At 44.1% G+C, this 15,829-nt stretch overlaps 1 protein-coding gene across 3 annotated transcripts in view; it reads left to right on the top strand.

Annotated features, from left to right (window-relative positions):
* ctnnd2a (catenin (cadherin-associated protein), delta 2a) overlaps positions 1-15,829 on the top strand; it is a 452,693-nt gene that overhangs the window by 352,235 nt on the left and 84,629 nt on the right. For all 3 annotated transcript variants that reach the window (XM_072689814.1, XM_072689834.1, XM_072689825.1), the window contains 2 exons: positions 3,181-3,298; positions 14,486-14,671. In XM_072689814.1, coding sequence (XP_072545915.1) covers positions 3,181-3,298; positions 14,486-14,671 — 304 coding nt within the window. The remainder of the gene's footprint in view (positions 1-3,180; positions 3,299-14,485; positions 14,672-15,829) is intronic.

Raw genomic sequence — 15,829 nt, forward strand, 5'->3', positions numbered from 1 at the left:
TTGTACACATTGACCTTTGCTGTACTTTTACTGACTTTACGTTCAGTTTGTATCAGCACCGTTAGCAGCGGTTACCGCGATTGCTTAGGTAACCAACAAAGTGCCGTATCCTATGCATGTGATGTAAGTACATGAGGACTCGCGATGTGCCCAGAAAATAACGGAAAACCTACCAGACCACTCTGTGGAATGAATATATTAGACATTGTGGGGATTGTCATGCCATTACACTGACACCATTTGTTTGAATAAGTATTCAATAGTTAATTTTATTTCTGGGACTGAAGTAAGGTTAGAAATTATTCTGTATAAATGAATTGAGGCATTTTTTTGTATGTAATAAATAATTCCTGGAATTATCTAAGGTCCAGATTTACTCTTTATTTTCTTTATTGTCTTTATGTAGCACCAGTGATTTGACTCCTAATGTGTACCACTGATAATGTGTAACACATGCTCACATATTTGACACTGCACATTGAGAACAACTGTAACCTTGTAGCCAGAAAATTTCTGATGAGCATTTCCATAGACTACATCAAATCAGATGCAGCACATGTACACTATATGCCCACATGTTTGTGCACATCCCTTCTAACGAATGCATTCAGCTACTTTCAGTTATACCTGCTGACACTCATGTGCAAGTGCAAACACACAGCTTGTCTAGTCTCTTTAGAGAAGTATTGGGAAATTGAATTGGACTCTCTAGAGCAGATAAACATGAACCTGTTGGCATTAATGCCAGGGGTGGGCTAGAGGAGTATAAAGCCCCCCAGCATTGAGCTGTGGAGCAGTGGAACTGTGCTCTCTGGAATGATGGGGGGTGCTCCATCCAGTACTTTTGGGATGCGTTGGGGAGTCAAGTATCAGGTGTTATGGTGATAATCCAGCATCCTGACCTGATGAATGCTCTTGTTGCTGAACACAATCAAATCCTTGTAGCAGTGCTCCAAAAGCTAGTCGCAAGCCTTCCCTGAACAGTAGCGACAGTTGCGTCAACAAAAGCAGCATAATCTCTTTTTTAATACCCTTGATTTCAGAAGAAGCAATGAATGAGCAGATGTCCCAATACTTGTGTCCATGTAGTGTATCTAAAGTAGGTTTTTGAATGAAAAGGCAGCCTTGCCAGCCGACTTGAATATTTAATAGCCTAATATAGCGGAGCTATAAAAGAAATAAGTAGTGGAATTTGCACTGCTAATGTGCCGTATTATCAGCGCAAGCTAAATGATATATCTCTAATGCCATTGCCAAGTTAATGTGTTTGAAAGGGAAGCATTTTCTGGAGTGCAAATGTCATCATTCCGTTTCCTGCCTATCTAACAATTGCACAAAATGAAATGTAGCCATCGATCGAGGTACGACTGAATGAAGTGAGTGCAAATTAGCCACGAATGTCTCGACGCGTCTCCCATTTTCAGCCATGTGTATGAAATTGCATTTTGTTTCTAAGGACTTATACGAGTCCCCTGGGGTGATGCAGAGTGTTGTGGCTTAGATGTATGCATGTTATTTCACTGGGCCGTGGACTTAGGGGGCCTTTAGCCTAGGTCAGGCTGCAGTGACATGACACATAATGAAAAGTAATGGAGTCTTAAATATGACTGTGATTTGCTGTTGTGTTCATTGAACACAGATTCAAGGCAGCAGCTTTCAATGCTGTCGTGATGCTGTCTTGAGACTGCTTTGCTAATCAGTTCATAGAAGGACGTCGGATAGTGTTGCACAACGTGATGTGATGTGATGTAGTGAATTTATACTGAAAGATGTTTTCTCAGGCTAGTATGAAGTACAATGATATTTTGGGTTGTTTTATTAGAAGCTGTTTGGTGCCTGTGCATATACAGAAACACTCAGTTGTATTGTATATCAAGGGGTGAAATATGTGGGGTTCTGGGGGATCCAAAAAATGTGGTTAACCTTTAGGACACCCTAAAAGCCTCATAATCTGAATTCTTCTAAAACTTATAAAAACATATTATGGCATTATATTTTATATAAACTGTTGCTGTAGGTAACAACCGAAGGAGTTCGGCCGGGCAAGCACATCAAACTACACCAATAAGAGTCCTTGGGCAAGACTCCTAACACTACATCACCTACCTATGTAACATTATTCACATGTAAATTGCTTCAGATTACTGTGTCAGAGCCACACTGCAGGGAGCTTAATCGGAATTAATTGATTTCTAATCATAGCTTAAACAGTATCTGTAAGACTGCATCACCAATAAACCATGGGCACCTATGACCCTTTTGCCGGTTCACTGGTTGTCCCTCTCGGGACCACGTTTGGTAGGTACTGACCACTGCCTTCCAGGAACACCCCACAAGACCTGCCTGCTGTTTTTGGAGATGGTCTGACCTAGTCGTCTAGACATTGTCTAGCCATTGTCAAAGTGTCATTGTCAAAGGTTCTTACACTTGCTGCTTTAAAAACAGACTGTTCACTTACTAGTTACTAGTTCGCCTACTACTGTAAAGCCCACCCCTTGACAGATGTCATTGGAACAGTCTAATCAGTATTGATTACTTCAGTTCAGTAGTTGTAATGTTATGACTGATTGGTGTATGTATGTGTAGAGTAACTATTTCCTAGACATTCAATTATACAAATGATGCTTATTGACTAGTCTTCTTTTCTGGATGATAGGATACTTCCTTTTATAAACAATGACAGAATTCCTGAATCATCATTCTCCCCCTTTGATGATCAAAGGGATTAAATATTTATGCGTGTCAGAGAGGAAGGGAACTCTGAGTGGGCCATTATGAATGATGGAAGAGCAAATGCTATGCAGAATAGTGTTGTCAACGAAGCGGTGTCCTGTGGGTTTACCTGCACCTCTTTGATGAGCATAGGAACGACTGGCCTTTAGTTAACACCCTTATTACTGACCCACATTCTGCTGCTGTCGCTCTTTCTGTCTCTCTCTCTCCCTTTTTTATTGACATGAAATCACATGTTGCACGATAACTGAAGCAATTCATAATGAAAATGAAATATTTAAGATGTGGAAATGACCAACTTCACCTTTTACTTCCCCTCTCTCTCCTCTCTTTTTTTTTCTCTTGATGTCTCTGACTGTCTCTCTCTCTCTCTCTCTCTCTCTCTCTCTCTCTCTCTCTCTTGTTCTTTGTCTCTTTCTCTTTTTTCTCTCCATCTCTCTCTCTCAGAAACGTGAGCTCGGCAGGAGAGGAGGCGCGGAGGCGGATGAGAGAGTGCGAGGGGCTGACTGACGCTTTACTTTTTGTCATCCAGACTGCGCTGGGGAGCACTGAGATTGATAGCAAGGTTTGGCCTAATCTCTTCTTTTTCTTCCCTTCCCTCTTTCTCTTTCTCTCCCTCTCCTGTCTCCTCTCTCTCCCTCACCCTTTTTTTCTCAGCTCGGTTCAAGATAGCTTTGCTGGCATGACTTTATCAAACACAGCAGCAGCAATTATAAGGGTTAAGAGCTCAACAAAGTCAACAACATAAGCATTAAAAATGAGTGCAGTTGTGAATGCAGCACTAGTGGACACACAGCTGTGTCAATTCTCTATAGAAAATCATTGACAATAGAATGAGAAGCTCTAGAGCGGCTGCACAGCCTAAGGACACCATGCCCAATGCCAAGTGTCAACTAGGGATCTATAAACCCCCCAGCATTGGGCTGTGGGGCATTCTCTGGAGTGATGAGTTTTCGGATGAGTCAGAGTGGTGCCCATGATTCGTGATCGGAGTCAGAACATCCAACATCGGAATCTGTCCTTAGTGATGCTCTCATGGCTAAAAGCAATCAACTCCTCACAGCAATGTTCAATCATCTAGGCTGTAAAGACTAGGCTGTTTCTGCAGCAAAGACAGGACAAGCTCCCTGTTAACATCTTTGATTTAGGAAGGTGTCTGCAAAACCTTGCACAAGTATTGCAAATGCTAAGGTAATGGGTTGGAGGGAATGGGGTTGTTTATGCTCTGAGACAACAATATGAAAAACAATAAGAACAGTAATCAAAGTAATAATAACAATACCTGTAATTATAATCACGCCTGATAAAATAATTACAAAGCTAATGAGATATATTTATTACACACATATTGTTCTTTCTTTCTCTCTCTCTCTGTCTCTTCACCTTCAGCTCTCTCTCTCTTGTTCTTTCTTACTCTCTCTCCTTCCCTTCCTTTCTCCCTCTCTCCCTCCCTCCCTCTTTCTTGCTCACTCCCTCCCTCTCAACCTCCCTCCCTTTTTCTACCTGCTCCCTCACTCTTGTGCACTCTTCCGTCCTCTCTCTACTCTCTTTTTATTCCTCTCTCCCTCTGTCTGTCTCTTTTCCTCTCAATCACTTTTCTCAAAAAAGAAATAACCACAGAATTCATAATGATATGACTCATAAAGATAGTGTCCACAGTTATAATTATAATTAGTAATAAATGAATAATATTTCAATAAGTAAGCTGTTAAAATAATAATAAAAAATAATTAAATATATAATAATTGTATATAATTATAATTGTATGTAATAATCATTTAGTTTTTTTATAGGGGTGGGCGGGATTTGAGATGAGATGGGTGTTAGTCTCATAAGCAGCTGACAGAGGGGGCGGGGTTTAGGGCTTAATTTCTGGATGTGAAGTTTTGCATAGTGCATTATCTGTTGATGGCTGGATTTTAGACAAAGCCCAAATTTAGACAGGTTATCTAATTTTTCTCTCCCGTTCTCTCTCTTTCTCTCTCTGTCTCTCTCTCTGTCTCTCTTTCTGTCTCTCTTTCTGTCTCTCTCGCACTGTCTTTTTCTTTTGATCTCTCTTCCTTTCCTTCCCTACTCTCTGTTTACTGTCTCTCTGCTCTTTCCTACTCTCTCTTGCTCTCACTCTCACTCTCTCTCTCTCTACTCTGTCTTCCTCTCCTCCCTCTTCCTCTTCTATGCCCTCATGGCGCTGGAAAAACAGCTTGTGTGTGTGTGTGTGTGTGTGTGATGCACCATAACAAATAAACAGTTTTGTGGTTGGCTGCTCTCTCAAGGTTGCCGGGCCTCTATCTCCTAAATGGCATTCTTTAATCATGATTTAACTGCTATCCTTCTCGGCCGGCGCAGCACAGTAATGGCAGGGCTGGGGATGCGTTCATAGTAATGAGAATTGAGTGGCGGGCCGGTGTTGATGCTACAGACATGGCCCCAGCTTTCCTCCTCTGGTCATTTTTGAATTCCAGCTCATTACAGCCTCCCACTGCCCCCTCTATCTCATCTTTACTGCGGCCAGCGCTGTGTCATGATTCCTCACCCTGGCACCAAACCACAGCCCAATGATCCCAGAAAGAGGGAGCATTCTGACAGCAGAAAGTAAAAAAAAAAGTGAAGGGCTCAGGTTTTGGAGGAGGTGTCTGCTTTTTCCACTCATGTTAGAACAATAATAAAATGCTGCTGGTTCCGTTGGTTGGAGTCCATCTGCAACATACAGTATGTCCAGAAGCTTACAGATACCTGCTCATATCAATGTTATTTATTTGGAGTTTGTCTCCCCCTTACTGCAGAAATAGATGTTGGAAGAGCGCAGCTTGATTACAAGCGACACACCAGTCCATCCTAAAGGTATTGGATTTAGCTCCATCACTCCACAGTATCCAATTTCATAGCCAGTGCTTTTGTATCTATATGTCCAGAAGACTGCAGACAAGGGCACCCATTGCTGACTCCGGGGCATTCACAGCATGTATCTCCATTGAAAAGCATTGCAGATAGAATGGGACGCTGTGGAGCAGATGCACACAAGCTGCTGCCGCTGTTATGCGACCATCACCCAGGTGATATTTGCTCAGTGGTAGTTCTATGGTGGTTCCTTTTCACTGATGTGCAGAATAGAGGTATGCTGATAAATTGAGCAGAGCAGAAAGATAGTGTTTTAAGATAGTGTTGAAAGACTTTTCATGTCTGATCTCTTTAAATGCTTTGATGACGGCAGAAGTATATTGTCACTATTACGCAAAAACCTTAAATTTCCTTTTGTGACATAATGTAAATCTGGCAGTTCTTTAGTTTGGAAGAAAATTGCATGACGAATGGACAAATAAAAATGCTTCAATATGCCGAATCAATATACATCAATATACATTGATTTCTATTGGAAGTTAAGAAGCATTTTCCTTCTCCTGTATATTTGCTTTTTGAAAGATACAAGGTTGACAGCGGCAATATGAATTATTAAATCCACTGTTGTAAGGCATACTTACTCTACTCTGACTGTCTGCTAAGGCTGTCGCACGCCGGGCATTGCATGACAAAGCACAGTGCGCATTGTATAACAAGAGCAAATTCTTCACAGTGAGGGCACCAGCTAACATCAATGTCAAGATCATACACTTCACTTCTTTATATTTATATTTTATATCATTAGTGAATTCATAATTTGTTATCAGTGAACTAACACTTCACAAACTCACTCACACACATTTTCCAGCTAAAAAGTTACCTGCCATTACCACTATCATTTGTCTGTTTACCTTCAGGGCATTAGATTGACTGGCTTTCTCAAAGTAGTTTATGAAGCCAGATAAGAATGACCTGGTCACTCTGATCTCTGTCTGGGTTTAATATAAGGTAAGTTGTCAGGCACAGTGTAAACCTTCATTAAAAACAGAGGATTTACACAGCTATCTGTGGCTGGAAGTCCTAGAGAGCACAATTGGCCTTGCTCTCTCTGGATGGATAGGATGGTGCTCATCAGTGCGAGTGTCTGTTAGCTTTTGTTACAAGACTGGCGGTTAGTGTTGTCCTGTAAGCGTGTTCAGCTTTCTAATGATGTCGAGTTAACAGCAGTTTTTCAGATTTATTTATCTAATTTCTATCTATTTATTCTAGTCATCTCTAAACTACTGTCTAAGTAAATCTAAAGGAACACCAACATAAAGAGTAGTTATTAGGGAGCAAAGCGAGAGGGGACAAATCAAACGGGGGAGAGGAAGGCTAGAACGCAACAGAACCAACAAAACTAACAAACAAAAACCTCACCCCAAAACCGCGCTCGTCAGGCACCGATGAACTTACTCGACTCAGGCGCAAGGGAACCGGACGCCAAATCACCCTGGCGACCAACCGGTGAACCAGACAGCGAACTCCTGAACGTGAAACCGCTCCGATAGAGCATATACTACTTGAACTTGTAGACCTCCCTAGAAGTCTCCAGAACATGAAGCCAACCTTACAGCTTGGCAGCTTGGATAGCCGTGCGGGAAAGCGCCTCGGCTATCTCCGTATCTAGGTCCCATTGAATCGCCGCGACTGAGACCGAAGGTGGTAACAAGGGTACCGGGTCGACCTCCGACCAATGACGCCACTCGGACAGTGCCATCTTAACCGCCAGGAGCTCCCGATCCCCTACCCCGTAGTTCCTCTCTGCTCCTGTGAGCTTCTTAGAATAGAACGCAACGGGGTGTAAGCGGTCGCTTACCTCCTGTCTCTGTGACAGGACGGCCCCCACCCCTGTACTGGAGGCATCCACCTCCACCACGAACGGCCTACGGGGATCGGGGTGTCGCAACAATGGGGCCGACGTGAAAGCACGCTTGAGTGCTTGGAACGAGTCCTCCGCGGCCGGCGTCCAAGTGATGCGCCGCGGGGCTCCCTTAAGCAATGACGTGATGGGCGCTGCCAAACTACTGAAGTCTCTAATGAACCTCCTGTAGAAGTTTGCAAACCCTAGAAAACTCTGTACTTCCTTGACCGAGCCTTGTGTCCGCCAATCCCGGACCGCCTGAACCTTTGCCTGATCCATAAGAACCCCCTGCTCGCTGATAATGTAACCCAGAAAAGGTATCTCCGGCACGTGGAACACACACTTTTCTAGTTTAACAAACAGCAGGTGGGACCTGAGTCTCGCCAGGACCAGGCGGACATGGCGCACATGGGTGACCAGGTCGGGGGAGTACACCAGTATGTCGTCCAGAAAGACCACCACGAATCGTCCGAGGTAGTCCTTCAGGACGTCATTAATGAACAACTGGAAGATGGAGGGGGCATTGGCTAGGCCATACGGCATGACCCGATACTGGTAATGCCCCCTGGTGGTCATAAACGCCGTCTTCCACTCGTCCCCCTCCATGATCCGCACGAGATTGTACGCACTGCACAAATCCAGCTTGCTAAACACTCGGGACCCCCGCAACTGTTCGAGGGCAGATGGGACCAACGGCATGGGATAGGGGAAGCGCCTGGTAATAGCGTTAAGTGCCCGGTAGTCTATACACGGCCTCAACCCCCCCCCCCTTTCTTCTGAATGAAGAAAAACCCTGACGCTACGGGAGACTTAGACGGCGTGATGTACCCCTGTGCTAAGGCTTCGTCTATATAATCCTCCATCGCCCGTTAACTCGTGCTTTAGGTAAGACCGCTCCCTCTACTAGGTCGATGGCGCAGTCGTACGGGCGGTGGGGGGGAAGCTTAGCAGCACCGGACTTAGAGAAGACATCTACAAGGTCCTCATACTCGGACGGCAAGACGACAAGGGTTTCGGGTTCAGGGCTCTCCACCGAGGTGGACCCGACGCTAAGGGGGGCGAGATTGAGGCAGTGTGTGCGGCAATATGAGGACCAAGATACTATCTCCCTGTCTGGCCAGGAGATGTGAGGGTTGTGTTTACTAAGCCATGGCAGACCTAGTATCAGAGCATGCTCGGAGGCCGGGAGTACCAGCAGTGAGGCCTCCTCCTGGTGTAGGAAACTCGCGGCTAGGTGGACACCAGTGGTCACGTGGGTAATGGGGCGAGGACCCATGGGCTGCCCGTCCAGGGTGGTGATGCGGAGAGGTCTCTGGAGTTCCTCCACCGGGATTCTCAGACGCTCCACGATGTCGGCCCTCAGGAAGCTCCCCTCCGCGCCGCAGTCGATCAACGCTGCAACACACACACTGGGACCGGTAGGTCACTAATACTGGCAACGTGATCGACCTAGACACTAGCCCCGGAACGGGCAGACTCACTGCATTAGGGCGAGGAGTCCCCTCCCCGCGCCCATCGGTGTTTGGGCGAGAAGCCATCAGGATCCTCCTCCGGCAGTCTCTGCGACGATGCCCCGCATCCCCGCAATAGAAGCACAGCCCCTCTCTGGTCCTACGACTGCGTTCCTCCGGTGCCAAGCGGTCGATACCCACCTCCATGGGCTCACTCTCCGGTGTACTTGGTGAGGCGGGGGGCGCCGTACCCGCTGAACTGGAGAGTCCTATACTCCCTGGCGCACCTTGGCTGGCCTGCTTCTTGGGGCAGGCGACCGATCCCCCAGCTCCGTGGGGTCTGAGGAGCAAGAACCCCTCGCAAAGTTCCGGATTGCCACTGTACGTATCCGGTTTGCCAACCGGATACACGCTATGGGGTGTGTAGACGGGACGGAGAGAGCTAGCAGGCTCCAACGAAGTCTTTACTAGATTCGTGAGCCCCTGAACGTCACCCACTAGTTGGGTGACTTGGTGCTGCTGGCCCACCTGTTGCTGCGCCAGGTGGCCCACAGTCTCTGACACGCTCACCAGAGTGTGTTGCTGCTGCCCCAAGAATTGACCTTGGGCGCGAACAGCGTGATCCAAGGCGTCCATCCCTGCTGTTCGGAGGGTGTCGGCCGAGAATTCTGTCATGCTGGCTAGCCGAGACAAGGGAACACTCGCAGGGACAGAGCAATGCAGAGAAACAGTCTTTAATGACCAAACCAAAACGAACTAACACAAACAAAACGAGGCAGCAAAGTACAGGGTCCAATAAACAGAAACCGAAAACAAACAGGTGACAACTGAAACGGGGATAAACCTGGAAAACCACCTGAGGCTGGAAAGCAGTCCGGGAGCAAAGCGAGAGGGGACAAATCAAACGGGGAGAGGAAGGCTAGAACGCAACAGAACCAACGAAACTAACAAACAAAAACCTCACCCCAAAACCGCGCTCGTCAGGCACCGATGAACTTACTCGACTCAGGTGCAAGGGAACCGGACGCCAAATCACCCTGGCGACCAACCGGTGAACCAGACAGCGAACTCCTGAACGTGAAACCGCTCCGATAGAGCATATACTACTTGAACTTGTAGACCTCCCTAGAAGTCTCCAGAACATGAAGCCAACCTTACAGCTTGGCATCGCAAGAGTAATTCTCGGCGCCGAGGCATCTGCGTTTGCTCCCTTTGTACCCCAGCACTCAGGTGAAACAAATCAGACATAAAAAGAAAACATGGCGCCTTACTGCGACCGCTGTCAACATAAAAGTCAAATAGTGAGAAAACCAACGGGAGGAACAGAAAGTACGTGAACATTGAAATCAACCCAACATTGACTGAAAAGTCCCAAGGAGCCTGTGGACCGCGGCCCGAAGCCGCCCCTGGGGGGGGGCGTGGCGCCGCAGGGCTGACATTAGTATTTAAAGTATTCAGCCCAGTACAACAGAATACAACTTTTATATTGACTTATAATTAGTTACATTTTTTTGCATGCCAGTGACAAAATCTACCTTTTGGTGTCTGTCTTGGATTAATTTTACAATATTATACATCATACATTTAATTTGACAAGTCCAAACTTTTAAATTGCTGTTTACATTTTACCAAAAAAAGTGATCTACATTATTAGAACTGCCATGATGTTTTAAAATGATAAAATATGCCAAAGTAATATAATTTTATACTTCAACAACAAAGTAATAAAACTGAAATAGATGTAGTTATATTCTGATGTTTTATCAGTCAAGAACAATCCATGTCACTAGCCAAATATGCATTTCATCTTTAATACATAAGAGGCTATTTTTAAAGTAACAGCAAGTCCACTGCTGGCCTTTTAGCACAAGCAGTCAGCCTAATCAGTCAGCCGCTTGCCTCAAGCTCTGAAGGCCAATGTGCGGCCCATTTTAGGGCCGTCCCGCGGAGTTATAATTGCTGCAAGCTTGCTCCCTGCAGCTACTAGCAAATCAGCTCTCTTAATGTGCAGCCAACCACCAAGCTGTCAGCACAGCACCTGTTGAATAGCTCTCTTTAAATTTGCCGTTTAAATGTTGCAGGCCACTGGTCTAGAGACCTGGAGCTCACATTAGAGATTTGACAATAGTCCTGCTGTCATTGATCATGTGTCCAGGACTGCATTTATTTAAAAACAATCTTTGTAAATCTGGGGCTAATAGAATTCAAGAAAACTTTGAAAAGAAGAAACTTATGAAGGATTTTCACTGAGAAGTTTAGAGTGTAGCGAGCTAAAGCAAACCTAGCCACAATGAACGAAAACAGAAAAAGTGGCTAATCTGTCATCCTAGCATCCCATCATCCAGCCATTCCATTCCAGCATTGTTTGTGTGTATGTTAATGAATTCACGCCCAATATTAAATTGAATAAGAGCCTAACCTGAATAATGATTTTAGTGAGTAAACACAGTTCGGTCTACAATCCAACCTATAGTCGTAGAGCTTATTTCAGTCATTTCTTACCACTTGGTTTACACTGTCATGTTCAGCTCTTTTGCGAGTCTTGGACACACCAACCAAGTGTGCACATTAGAATACTAGGAGCAAAGCCAGACAGTTCTGAGACATGTCTGATCTGTGTTTTTTAAGCCATGTTTAAGGCAATTCAGAAGTAGGGTGTATAGTATACACATTCAGTCCTTGTATTTTCTGTTGTTCCCTGTAGTCCACTTTGGACATCTGTTTGTGTACCAAACCACTTGTATTATATTTTTACATGATACTTTTCCAATATCTCTTTTCCCTTAGAGTTAAACAGACCCTATGTGCTTCTATGCCTTTAAGACTAATTTATTATTCATTTATTAATTTAATATGAGGGCTGTTGAGGTTTCCATGGCTTCATTTCCATAAAGGGAAATAATACATTAACAGTGTTTGCACACTTAATCATCCTCAGATGATTTCAAAGAAGAATTGTGTTTTCCATTGAAATGGACGCTTTTATGTTTTACACTGTGTGCACTGGTACTAAGGTTAAGGTTAGAACTTGTGTTAGGGGAAATAGAGGTGAGAGTGATACTTCATTAAATGTGTTTTTAAGATGAATTGTTAGTGAATTTAATTCTTAAGGCACTTTTGTGAGTTTGGTGTTTGCAATAGCGCGCATATTTTTGGGGCAGAGCTCTTTTCTTTCTCCTCTCCCCTTCACGCTGTTGTGGAAGCAAGGTCAGCCATGCCTGGTAAAGCGAACGCCCGTTGTAAGTCAATATGTTTCATTACATCTGAAATGCCAATGCATAATTCGGAGAGCGTTTCTTTGATTACAGTCATTATTTTTGTTTGCAGAGAGGATAGTCCTCCACGCGCCGCAACAGCAAAAACAAGGAGCCGCAGAAAGTCACTCATTTTTCATTGTAATTTCCCCACATTTATTCTCCCTTCTCCTCTGGCAGGCATTCCTCTTTCTCCGCTGTTGTGTCTCCCTTTAATACCTTGTTAAATGGAGTGGATCTGGCTTGTCGTTTTTCTCTCATCGGACAGATTTTCTTTTAATCTCATTTAAATGGGAGACCATGGCAGAGATATAATTAAGCACTTTTGGAAGCGTAATAGTACCCATCTAGCCCTTTCTGTCACTCTCTGCCGACAGCAAAGGGGAGCGGGAGGGAGGGCGAGAGAGACAGGGAGAGAGAGAGAGAGAGAAAGAGAGAGTCTAAGTGCTGTGGCATTGCACAGGACATAACCTTGTCTTGTTTGATAGTCTGCGTTTTCTGTAAAAGCTGCTTTTGTTTCTTGATGCTTTTGATTGTTACTTGGCTCACTGGCAGCAACGCATTAAACCACAGCAGACCATTGGGTGTGTTTGTGCCTGTGAATAGCTCTGACCTCCAGTCTCTATAGAATCGACATGAACTGTGTGAGTGGAGTGCTTCTCCTTTAGCTAGCTTTAACTCACTGATGCTAACATCTGACTAATACTTATCTCTCTACTTGATGTTTTAACTTAACCCCTTAACAGTTAGCAGTTAACATAAGGAACACTATTGTCACTTGTCATTTGTTTTGTCTGAAGAGTCACGTCACTCCACTGCACTTGCGTTTTTTCAACTTTCTGACAAGGCCCCTTTTCCATTGCAGGGCTGAAAGGTTCTGAGCATGAAGGCCAACCGTTCCACACATACACAATTCAGCATGGAACGCTTCTCAGCACGCTTAACTAACCGCGCTTGGGGCCACAGAGCTGCTCAGTAGCAGGGCTTAATGATGTAGGGATCCTCTGACTGGCTACACATTTGTGTCAACGTTGTGCTGCAAGATCCACAGCCTTTATATTTCCAGTATAGAAAATGGCAGAGACCATATCTTGGTCTGTGGAGGACACACACATTTGGCATTTGCAGAGTGTAGTCTTTGCACTTTGCACACACACACACACACACACACAAAAGAATTATCAAAAACAATCCAAAAACTCACAGCTCCTCATTTCACATTTCAGCATGCTAACTCGCTAATTCGGTGATATCAGGGTGGCAATGTGAGACCGGACACATCCGACTACAGCAACTGTCGCATAATTATTATGAGGCGCTGTGCACTTCTTGGTCCTGATTTAGCAACACAGCAATGGAAAAAGAAAAGGATCTAAAAGGTCCTCACCTGTGCAGAACGGTGCAGCCAATGCTATCCTTTTCCAACATGTAATCAGCATTACACACTCTGTTCAATAAGGGGAATAAGGTCAGCTGAAGATGGGTTTGGCCTACCCTGCGGTTACAATGCCTGTTAAGAGTTGAAGACAAATTCAGATTAATAAGAAAATGTATGTAGTTTAATGTTGCATGATTAACGCTTTCCTCCCCAGTCCACAAAACTAAAAACAGCCATTGTGAATTAATTATTTGTGATGTCACATTTACATATATATCCATCTACTCAGCCTTCAGCAATTTACCCCACACTGAATTTCTAAGGTATATTTCAGCTCGAACTGCTTTTTGATTGAAGCACAGTACGTGGCTGCCAATCCCAACAGAGATCATATATCAGTATAAAAGGCACAGTATCATCAACAGCCCGTTTAATTCTAAGGAATAAAGACAGATTGCAAAATGGTTGTGAAATAAAAAAACAGTCATAACTGGACCTTGGGTGATAACAAAAAACATGAAAATCTAAGATATAGCCCCTTTAATGTCTGTTGGGGCAAAACTGCATCTGTAGAACAGCATGGATGCTCAAATATTAGCACACACTGTGTCAGCATTGCTGAATGTCCGAGCTATAAACGCTATTGGATACGAATGAATTATAATAGAAGATATTACCACATGAAAACCTGCTCCAAGCTTACAGCGTTGATTTTCCATATTTTCCTGGATCATCAAGCATACTGTTATGATGCTACAGGCCCCATGGGTAAGCATGACACTGTTTGTAAACCACTGTCTTACACTGTCTTACTATGCCTCTCTCTCTCCTTCTCTCTCTCTCTCTCTCTCTCTCTCTCTCTCTCTCTCTCTCTCTCTCTCACTCTCTCTCTCTCTCTCTCTCTCTTACTCTCTCTGTCTCTCCTTAGACCATAGAAAACTGTGTGTGTATCTTGAGGAACCTCTCGTACCGGCTCGCAGCAGAAACTTCTCAGGGACAGCAGATGGGCACAGATGAGTTAGACGGCCTGCTGTGCAGCGATGCCAACGGCAAAGATGGAGAGAGTTCGGGCTGCTGGGGAAAGAAGAAGAAGAAAAAGAAGTCGCAGGATCAGGTGGGGCCGTCTTTTTTAGAAGCTTAAAGGCAATTATTGCCATTATCAGCACACTGCGCTCTCACAGTGGACTCGTTTCAGACTGAGATGACAGAGAGAGAGCAAGGAAGACACTGGCTGATGTACTGTTATAACAGTAGGCAATTATGGGCGAAGTTGACCGGCCTCTATGAGTGAGAATTGTGGACAGCCGTGTGATGTGAAAAGCTAAACCTGACCTTTTTCAGTGGTTTATTCAGATGTTTATCATGAACATAAACAACTAAGGCTGATTAATCCAAACTACATTAGGAGAATGAACTGTTTTTATATGTATTTGCTATAAGCAAGGTAAGTTACATTAGCCGAATCACGAATGCAGGCTATGGGGGCTATTGAAGACTTGATCTTTTATGGATCCATCTGTATGTGATTATTACCAGGAGAAAAATGGGCCCTCATTGTGGAAGCAAGTCATTGTTACTGCTACATTTAGTGTTGTTCACTTTGGCCATCACAGTTATTGCACAGGAAATGCATAGCATTGTTGATATTGCTGGGGCCCTAATGTCACTGTCAGTGCTACATGATGCACCTTGAAACTATGCCTAGAGTCTATTCCAAAAAAGTTGATTCTCCAGACTTTTGGGAATCAGACCCAGAACTTTGAACAGAGATATTTTTAACTCCTTGTCTGATAATGCATTCTTCAATAAGACAAATCTGTGATGAAAAATTCCCCACCCGTCCCCACCCAAAAGGAGCAGACTGAGGAGAATCAGCGATACTTTAGCCCCGGTTCAGCACAGTTAATTCAGCTGGCATTAGCTCCCCAAATTACCTTGCAAAGGTCAAAAAGGCCATATAATTAAACCTGTCTTGTGTCCTTGTAGGCTTAAATATGCTGCCAGAGGACTTCTGTTTTTCATTTAGCATGCAGATTTTTACCCTGCACATAGATCAGCATGTAGTAGCGGCATTTACTGTGTGCTGATTTCACTCTTGGTGGATGTTATTGTTGGATGTTTTTTGAAAGACCCTGTGCATTCATAGTGCAGTTTAGCTCAGTAAGCAATTATTACTAATATATATATATATATATATATATATATATATATATATATATATATATATATATTTTTTTTTTTTTTTTTTTTTTTTTTTTTTTTTTTTTTTTTT

The sequence above is a fragment of the Salminus brasiliensis genome, chromosome 1, assembly GCF_030463535.1.
Source record: "Salminus brasiliensis chromosome 1, fSalBra1.hap2, whole genome shotgun sequence".
Classification (NCBI taxonomy): domain Eukaryota; kingdom Metazoa; phylum Chordata; class Actinopteri; order Characiformes; family Bryconidae; genus Salminus; species Salminus brasiliensis.